The 9,751-nt window shown below is 35.1% G+C and overlaps 2 protein-coding genes across 2 annotated transcripts in view; one reads left to right on the top strand and one right to left on the bottom strand.

Moving 5' to 3' along the window:
* The window catches only part of LOC107665607 (Hermansky-Pudlak syndrome 1 protein homolog), an 18,200-nt gene extending 12,566 nt beyond the window's left edge, over positions 1-5,634 (top strand). The window contains exons 7-19 of the mRNA XM_016456545.1: positions 409-569; positions 685-784; positions 861-930; positions 1,072-1,127; positions 2,003-2,158; positions 2,342-2,521; positions 3,393-3,469; positions 3,568-3,699; positions 3,791-3,856; positions 3,996-4,140; positions 4,870-4,983; positions 5,072-5,154; positions 5,464-5,634. Of these exons, the coding sequence (XP_016312031.1) occupies positions 409-569; positions 685-784; positions 861-930; positions 1,072-1,127; positions 2,003-2,158; positions 2,342-2,521; positions 3,393-3,469; positions 3,568-3,699; positions 3,791-3,856; positions 3,996-4,140; positions 4,870-4,983; positions 5,072-5,154; positions 5,464-5,626 (1,503 nt within the window). The 3' untranslated portion in view covers positions 5,627-5,634. The remainder of the gene's footprint in view (positions 1-408; positions 570-684; positions 785-860; positions 931-1,071; positions 1,128-2,002; positions 2,159-2,341; positions 2,522-3,392; positions 3,470-3,567; positions 3,700-3,790; positions 3,857-3,995; positions 4,141-4,869; positions 4,984-5,071; positions 5,155-5,463) is intronic.
* A 1,359-nt stretch (positions 5,635-6,993) lies between these two features.
* st3gal7 (ST3 beta-galactoside alpha-2,3-sialyltransferase 7) overlaps positions 6,994-9,751 on the bottom strand; it is a 4,583-nt gene continuing 1,825 nt past the window's right edge. The window contains exons 4-7 of the mRNA XM_016456546.1: positions 8,727-9,052; positions 8,355-8,541; positions 7,984-8,124; positions 6,994-7,371 (exon numbers count right to left, since the gene is read on the bottom strand). Of these exons, the coding sequence (XP_016312032.1) occupies positions 7,135-7,371; positions 7,984-8,124; positions 8,355-8,541; positions 8,727-9,052 (891 nt within the window). The 3' untranslated portion in view covers positions 6,994-7,134. The remainder of the gene's footprint in view (positions 7,372-7,983; positions 8,125-8,354; positions 8,542-8,726; positions 9,053-9,751) is intronic.

The raw sequence follows: 9,751 nt of genomic DNA, 5'->3' as shown, positions 1-9,751 counted from the left end.
ACGTGATCTGTGTGAGTGACTGAGCGTGTGTGTGCGTTAGATACAGAAGACAGCGCATTAGTTTAGAACTCTTGTAATTTTTATTGTTATTTTTTAAACGTAGAGAGTCGTCCTTCATAATTCAGAGGTCAGCTGCCTGCTCTGCCAATAGTTAGAAATGGCACTATAGTATGCCGTGTTTAATAAACAGCTGTTTTACTAGATTGAGGTGAAATTCAGTGCAGTCCAGTATCGTGATACGTATCGTACTGTGGCCTCTGTATCGTATCGTGGCATCTGTATCGTGATACGTATCGTATCGTGACTTTGCTGGTGATACACAGCCCTAGTGCAAGTGCTGTTTTATAATTAGTTGCATGCTAGTTTTAGTTTTAGATCATGTACCATAAGTTCTCTGCCTCTGTTCAGGCGGTGGAAAGGTTGATTCATCCGACCCTTTGTGAGCAGTGCATCGAGTTTCTGGAGCGTCGTCTGGTGCAGCAGATCAACAGCAACATGGACAGAATGGGCGAGGAGGTGCTACACACTTTCATACTGGTGCACACCAAACGGCTGGCCTTCTACTCCAGGTACAGCAAACGCAGACTGAGACCATGATGATTTAACCACAACATCAGAAGGAAGTGACAATATTGTGCTACAGAGAACTTTGAAGTGATCTCCGATTTCTTACTTTTTGTGCAGTCGAAATGTGAGCAATCTATACCCCTCTGATCTCCTGGCTCTGATCATCCTGGTGCAGGATCTCTATCCCACCAAAATCGACCTAGATGACACTTCGGAGGTTTGATATCTCTGTATAGTCACAATTGTTGTTGTTTTTTCTTCATTAAGGTCTTAAATGTTTTCTGTATGCTTAGGAGTTAGAGTGCAGTTCAGTTCCTGAGGTATTCTACACACCTGAGCCCTCTCCTCCTGAACGGGAATCAGGTAACAAAAATGCATAAACTTTGTATCTAATGCAATGACATTCAGATCAGTTTTCTGAAATACTGAAATGCTCTAACACTGATTGGTGTTATATAATTACAAGCTGCATGTGTGAATGTTTTTTATGTTTTTAATGCATAGTCCGACAAAGAGGTGGCTGTCCTCCTGTCTTCCAGTTTGTAGATCCTGACGTTCGGGTGAGCTATCTGTTTTTCCATCACTGTAATACGATCTGTTTATGTTCAGCGGTTTGTAAGCCAGTATCTTCAAACTTTTTGTTCATCAAAGAATCCTGAAAAAAAGTAAAACAACCCTTTTCAAATAGTAATGACACAACGAAGAGTAAATGTTTATTGAGCACCAAATCAGCATATTAGAATGATTTCTGATAAAAATCGGGGGGAAAAAATTTAAATATTTAGTTATTCTGAGTGGTGCTTAGATTATTTTTCCATAAAATAGTACTTTCACAAAAATCTCAAATATCTTATAATCTAAAAAAAAAATCTTTAATCTATAAAATTGATTAAAATGAAAGAAATATATGAACATTGTTTTAATATATATAATATTTATACACACACACTTATATAGCCTAATACAGTAAATGTGTTTAAATATATAAAACATTTTAATAAACATTAACCATATCAAATATGATAAGGTAGCACAAAATTTTTCAGCTAATAATAATAATAATAAGAAGAAATGTTTCTTGATCAGCAAATCAGCATATTAGAATGATTTCTGAAGGATCCTGTGGCACTGAATTGGAGCAATTATGCTGAAAATTCAGCTTTGCATCACAGGAATAAATTACATTTTAAAATATATTCAAACCAAACATTTTAAATTGTAATAAATAATATATAAATAAATAAAATAATATTTAAAATAAATAAAATATATATATTTTTTTACAATATTCCTGTTTTGGACTGTATTTTTGATCAAATAAATGAAGCAATAAATCAATAACATAAATCGTACTCGTATTCAAGCTTTGGAACGATAGTGTATGATGTGTATTTATAGAAGAGTTTCTCACATATCAAAGGTCTTATGATTTTAGATGGCCGAGGACAGTCTGCAAACTCTTGAAGCTCCAACTCTTGACCCTTCAGCCCCATGCAGAGTATTCCTGGAAGCCAAAGAGTTTCTCACGATGCCTCACTCCATGTATTGCCTACCTCTCTGGCCGGGAATAACTCTAGTGCTGCTTACCAAGGAGACAGTCTTTCATTATTAGACCTCTAAAGCAAAGACAAACTGTTTTTGCTTCTACTGAAGCACAAGATGCTCTTTGGATCATTTTCAAATCATGCTGACTAACATGATCATGTAGGTTTTACATAAATGTATGGAGTTGCTAGCTCAATTTTCCATTTTATTTACACATGCATATCAACAGATTCCCAACAGTCATGTGGCAGCATCTGTATGCTACTTCCTGGAAGCTTTCGTGAAGTTAGAGAAGAAGTTATGTGAGGGGCATGAAGGGGCTGCGGCCATGCGGGGTCAGCCCTCTGTCCAGGAGCAGCGGAGCAGACTGGAGAAGTTCATCAAAACCTGGGCCAGCATGGACATTCAGGTCAGTGGAATCAATTCCACAGAACTTCATCAGATCCACTTTACAATGTGCTAGAATTAGAGATTTAAAGTTTAATAGTTTTTCTTCATATTTCAATTCTGAATAATTCTATCTATTTAGCACTTTTGAAAAAGCATGTTAGGACCAATAATTGATCCTAACAGGTTTTTGATTCAAAAATAAAATGTAAAAATACTGAACAAAAATTTGTTTAAAAACTGTTTTTTTGTAAAATGTTAATTTTTAATCCTTTTTTTTTTTGTTTAAAAAAAACATGTATTAAAATGAAAAGGTTATTTTACTATGCTCCAGATAGTTTTAATTATATAAATTAATAAAAAAAAACGAAGTAATTATAAAAGTCATGGAAATTCCCATGCCGAATCGATTTTCTTTTTTCTAGTTACACTTCTGTTCAAAGATCGGTAAGATTTAAAAAAAAAAAATGTATTCGATAAAAAATACAGAGGTATTGTGAAATATTATTACAATTTAAATAACAATTTTCTATTGTAATATATTTTAAACTGTAATTTATTCCTATGAAGGCAAAGCTGAATTTTCAGCATCATTACTCCAGTCTTCAGTGTCACGTGATCCTTCAAAAATCATTCTAATATGCTGATTTGATGCCCAAGAAACATTTCTTACTATTGTCATGTTTAAAACCGTTATGCTTCTTAATATCTTTGTGGAAACTGGGACACATTTTTTGTCAGGATTTTTTGATAAATATAAAGTTCAAAGAACATCATTTATTTGTATTTGAAATCTTTTTTTTAACATTTTTTGTATTTACTGTCACTTTTGGTCAATTTAATGCATTCTTGATGAATTTTTTGAAAACTCGACTCTTCATTTATATATTCAGACCTCCCAACTTCAAAATGCGTGGACAGACTTTAAGAACAAGGCGTTTAGCAGATCAGGATCTGGATTCACAAGAGAGTGAGTGCTGTTCTACAAAACTCATTGCAGGCTAAATTCACTGATTTGATCTTGGATGAAGCCAAAAGTGTCTTAACATTTTATTTGTTGTGTTGCAGTTTGCTGCCCTCTTTTCAAAACATGAAGACTCAGTTGTGTGGAGTGTACAGGCAGTTTTTTGCAGCTGAGTGCATGGGCAGCAGTCAGCGATTGGCTCCTCATCTGCAAGAACGAGCTCTGAGCATGGTCCAGTATGTCTGAACATGCACTTCAATAGTACTGAAGGATATTTATTTTAATGTGCCTTAACATTAAATCACGTTTCTCTTACATTTGTTGCAGAGAGAAGTTAATGGACTGGAAGGATTTTCTGCTGGTGAAAAGCAAAAGAAATATCACAATGGTATCATATCCTTTTTTCTACCATGAGTATTTTGGTTGCCTATCCTCCCTTCGATCTATTTAGATGGGTTGCATTCACACTTCAGTCTTGAATCATTCTTCTTTTGTCATGTGACATTGTTAGAATCTTTAACCATGGTCTCACATACCTGGAAGAGTTTCCAGGTCTCATCCACTTTATCTACGTGGATCGTTCAAATGGTCAGATGATTGCACCCTCCCTAAATGTGACCGATCGCACTGTCTCTGAGCTCGGAAAGGGGCCTCTAGCTGACTTCATAAAGAACAAGGTGTTTTTGTGCTTATAGCCCATCCCCATCATGCAATATATATTGTAAAGAAATCAGCATATTAGAACGATTTTTGAACTTTTTTTTAACATTTTTTGTATTTACTGTCACTTTTGGTCAATTTAATGCATTCTTGATGAATAAAATTATTATTTAGTATTAAAATAAAGAATAAAAGTTTACTTGCCCCAAACTTTTTTTTTTGTCCTACTAGAGACATTTGCACACTAAAATTTCAAGATTTTGTACCAGAACATTTTAAGAATTGGTACCTGACATACCAATAAAATAAAAGCAAATCACCCCCAGCATCCTCCATAAATTAAGACCTGTTAGAAAAGTTTCGGAAATGTATTGGTCAGAAATGGTGGGAACCCTGCAGCTATAATATACAGAATATATATACCCCATCATGCAATATATATTGTAAAGAAATCAGCATATTAGAACGATTTTTGAAGGATCATGTGACCCTGAAGACTGGAGTAATGATGCTGAAAATTCAGCTTTGTGTTGCAGGAATAAATTACATTTTAAAATATCTTAAAATGGAAAATGGTTCATTGTAAATTGCAATAATATTTTGAAATATTACCGTTTTTACTGTATTTTTAATCAAATAATTGCAGTCTCTTTTTGAAAGAGACGTCTTTCAAAAACATTTAATTAATTCACCATGAATTTCGTTAGTTACTGATTCTATACCATTCTCATCATGAATCTGCACAGATTTGGAGTCTTGTTGCAACAGCACAGCGGTACCTGCAAAAGGGTTACGCCACCATGACGCTCCGGGATGGAGATTATTTCTACTGTTACTTCCTGTGGTTTGAAAATGAAACGGTAAATGGCCGCTTGCGTCATTTTTACAGTTACTATATATAATGAAAATTACATGGTCAGTGTTGATGAGGTTTAAATGTTTTGACAGGGTTACAAACTGGAAGTGATAGACATACCCAGCTCCCCAGATGATGCCGCTCCAGTAGGAATGCCCACCTGTGATTATTACAGGTATGACATAGGATAATGAAGAATTCACATAGAAATGATTTTCACTCAGAAATGACTAGTAAATTACACAAAAAAGCAATGGCAAGTAGCACATTGAGTAAAATGTTACATTTTGAAGTGGAAAGACTAAAATAATATTTTCTTGTAAAACATGCTCAAATAATTTTTATAACTTAAAAAAAAAAAGGTTTTACAGTGCAGGTGATAGGAACCCTAACTCTTATTTCTAAACCTACTACATGACACCAGCTGCACTTTCTTTAATTCATGTATTTTATGTCTACTCTGTCTATTTTGATGGTGTGATAGGAGGCTGCTGCGGTATTACAGCAAAAAACATCAGAATGAGGTGGTGAAGTGTTATGAACTGTTTACTGTGCATCTGGGTGTGATCCCCAATGAATATATTCTTCAGCACTGCAGTCAGCTGGCCCGTAAGCTGTGGGAGCCCTCCCGTATCCCGCTCCTGTGACCAACACGGCCCTCAAAAGATTATGGTCCATGCAGCCGTGTTCACTTTATTCACGATCTGTAACCTACGTGGAGAGTTTTCTAAACTTTCTGCACAAGCACTTCTTATTTCAGTTAAGGTAATTGCAGAAAATAATGTGTCAGTAAACCAAACACTGCACTTCTTGTACTTACAATGAAACTTGAGTGTAATATGCAAGTGAATGTTCTTAAGGTGCTTATAATGCAGAAATATGGCTGCTATTAACGGATTATTTTTGTGAAACCAGGACCAAATAATATAGGACAGCACTCCTTTTAAATATGTTATTACTCAGATTTTATCAGGTATCTGGCTTAGCAACGTTAGTTAGCAGATTTACAAAACTGTAAATCACAGTCTTTCATAATTATTAATGGCTCCGTTTTTAGTGTGACAACAAATTTAGTAAATAAATTGGCAAAAAAAAAGAATCAAGAAATAAAGTTAAAGCTGAAATGTACAATCTAAGTCTTAAGCATTTTTAAAGCTTGTAGTTTTGTGTGTTTTTGCGACTTTGGTGCCCCCTGCAGTTAAGTGAGGGGAATTCACTGTCGTAATTACAGTGAAAAGATGTGCACGTGTTTTTTTTTTTTTTTTTTTTGGTGCCATAAAGCAATCCGCCTTTCTCAGAATTTCGTACCTGCTCAACAAAGGAGCGTAGGAATAATAATAATAATAAAAAAGCCATTTGCCTCTTCATTAGAAGTCGGTGTACCATCAGAATCATTTTGAAACTTTCAAAGTAAAAAAAAAAAATAATAATAATTACGTACACTTGATTCAAGGAAAGAATTGTAATTTATTTATGCAGCAGTCAAAAAATATCGATTTCATTGCGATTTTTCTCCTTCCAGTATGTCAGCACTTTTTTGTAGCTATAATTTTTGATCATGAATTTTGTTACAGAAAGAGAACAAAATTTGTTGTATTTAAATCTTAGTTTGGCGATTAACTTAAAGACAAAATATATTGATAATGAAAGTACATTTGTTTTTTTTTTACCTTCTGCATTTTTTTAAAATATGTGATATTTCACAGAACTGATTGTTATTACTAACAGGAATATGTCATTTATATTTTGCTATAATATTGCTTGTATTTATACATAATGTTCTGATAAAAAGTTTTTACACACTATGCAATCAGTTTTCCAAGAAAAATAAATAGTAAATAATAATTTATTAGGATAAAATCTTTTGTCATCCTTTATTAAGCTGTATAGTAGCTTTGGTTTTAATTTTAGTAGTAATTTTCACTTGTTTTAAATGCCTTTGTATATTACTGTATGTTATTGGGTATTGTCTATGCTGTATTTTACCCAAAAATTGCAGTTTTGAAAAATGTTGAAATTATACATAGAAATGATGAGACTGATCCTATCGTCTTGTGACATTGAAGGTTGCCTGCTTAAGTCCAGGTCTCTGGACTGTTTTCTGCTGTTTGTCATCTCTCTTAACTTTTAGAAACATGGAAAGTTTCTGCAGTTGTCACAGTGCACCAGTGAGGTCTCGCACCGCTCCAGATTTGACCAGCTCCCGCAGTAAAATGGTCTCAGCGCTGACATCGTGAACCACCTGTGTGTTCATGGCATCCATGCGGATAGAGCCGTAATAATGCAGCAGAGCTCCAGGGTGCAGCAGGTCGTATCCAAATCCAGCTAAACTCACCTCGTCACACACCTGCAGGGCCAGAACTGCTGCCGTTATACCCAGCGTCGGCACCATCTAACAAACAAAACATAAAACTGACTTCAACTGACAATGCTCTCAGCAGAAGATTTAGAAGAAATCTAAGGAAGCGTGCAAGTAGTGCTGTCAAATGATTAATTGTGATTAATTGCATCCAAAGTAAAAGTTGTTGTTTACATAATATATGTATGTTTGCTGTGTATATTATGTATATATAAATACACACATGCATGTATATATTTCAGAAAAATTTGTTATGTTTCTATTAATCAACAGTAAAGACAGGAAAGAGTTTATAATATTGCAAAATATATCTGTTTCAAATAAATGCTGTTCTTTTGAACTTTCTACTTGGCAAAGAATCCTGGAAAATGTATTACAGTTTCTTTAAGAATGTTAAGCAACAGTTTCTGTCAATTCAACTATGCATCACAGGAGTAAGTTACATTTTAAAATATGTTGAACTAGAAAAAAGTGTTACACAGTTTTCACTGTATATTGATCAAATAAATTCTGCTTTGCACATAAGAGGATCATCTGACCCCAAACATTTGAATGGTAGTGTGTATATATGTTTAGAAGAAACATTATCTATTTAGTAACCTATAGTTTGAATTTGCACATTTGAAAAGTTATCTCAGTTCTGACCTTTTTCTGTTGCTCTGCGTAGGTTTGCAGCACCTGTCCAGTCCTGTACATGATTTCAGGATTTAGGATGCGGACATTTTCTGGTTGAAGAGGTATCGAGTCTATTACATTCTTCCAGAACCACAATTTAGACCACCAACTCTACAGACAGAACATTTTAGAAATTAAAAAATGGTACCATTGGCCATTTGTGTTAACTTTAAGGTAATCTAGATACTAGTGCACTCCCAAAAGATGACAAAAGCATTTCAACTTTACAGTCCCTCTGTTTCACGAACACAGACCACAACATTTTTTCATTCGTTTTTTTGTCCAACAAAATACTCTCTAGAATGAGAATATCCTTCCCAAAAACCTTCTGCGTTACTCACCAAAGGCTCTTTGGTTACTACAGAGATGAGCCATGCTAAATCTAAACTCTTGAATGCCACCAAAGCCACCACTTCAGTACTCTCATATTCTTGTGGCTGAGAAGGAGCCCCTTCTGGATAAATGAGCCGAATGGTAGTTCTAGATCCAGCATCTTTTTCATATCCAAATACTGGAGCATTGTTCACTCTGTAGGTATGAAGAGTAAAATATTCATATCTTCATAATTAGAGTGAGTTAATATGCATAATTCCTTGCATATTAGAATGATTTCTGAATGATCATGTGACGCTGAAGACTTGTAAAAAACAAATTCACAATATTATTTTTTTACTGTATTTTTGACACCCATATATGTTTGTTAATCAACTAACCTGATGATAATGTTGTACTGGTCTATATGAGGTCCAAGATTTTTGCCGTGTAAAATGCCACCGCTTCCAACCACCACACATCTCCTGCAGGTCTCTGGGCCAGTGGGTACAGCAGTATAAGGCAGGGCTTTCAGGGCCTGAGCCAGCATCTCCTCACTGCCCTGCAGACCCAGAGGAGGAGGCAGTGCCCAGTCTCCTGTGCCGTTCTCCAGGAACACGGGAATCTTCAGCAGCCCAGCAGGTATAGACAGCGTCCTCACCCTCTCCACACTCCAGCCGCTGCGGCAGGACTGAGACAGCAGAGCCGCTGACTGGTTCAACAGAGCCTGAGGTGTGTACAAATGAGACGGGTTTACAACATGCGCCTTTTAAAGTGAGTATCATTATTATAAGTCATTTAATATGAATTGTTTCATGATTTATTTACGTATACACTACTGTTTAAAAGTGTTTAAGAAGCTAAGATTACAAAAAGCTTTTATTTAGCAAGCATAAGACTTTTATAATGTTACAAAAAATGTGTATTTCAATTAAATGCTGCTCTTTTGAGCTTTCTATTCAACATAGAATTAATCAAAAATGTATGTATTCAGTCAAGTCAAGTCAAGTCTGCTTTATTGTCAATTGCATCAGGGTGGGCTGTCTGCTGCTCACTGATGTGCTGGTACAGTTCATTTAGTGCCTCGCTCCTGTTGTTGTGAGTTAACAACAACAGGAGAATACACAAATATAATACACAAATATATTTGTGTATTATGGTTTACACAAATATATTAAGCTGCACAACATTGATAATGATAAGAAATATTTCTTGAGCGAATCAGCATCTAAAAGAATGATTTCTGAAGGATCATGTGACACTGAAGCCTGGAGTAATGGGAAATTCAGCTTTGCCATCACAGAAAATGACATATTAAAGGGGTCCTATTATGCTTTTCACTTTTTCAACTTTAGTTAGTCTGTAATGTTGCTGTTTGAGCATAAAAAAGATCTGCAAAGTTACAAAGCTCAAAGTCCACTTCAAA

Source organism: Sinocyclocheilus anshuiensis, unplaced genomic scaffold (assembly GCF_001515605.1).
Source record: "Sinocyclocheilus anshuiensis isolate Anshui unplaced genomic scaffold, SAMN03320099.WGS_v1.1 scaffold407, whole genome shotgun sequence".
Taxonomy (NCBI): domain Eukaryota; kingdom Metazoa; phylum Chordata; class Actinopteri; order Cypriniformes; family Cyprinidae; genus Sinocyclocheilus; species Sinocyclocheilus anshuiensis.
This window is presented reverse-complemented; position numbering and strand designations above follow the sequence as displayed.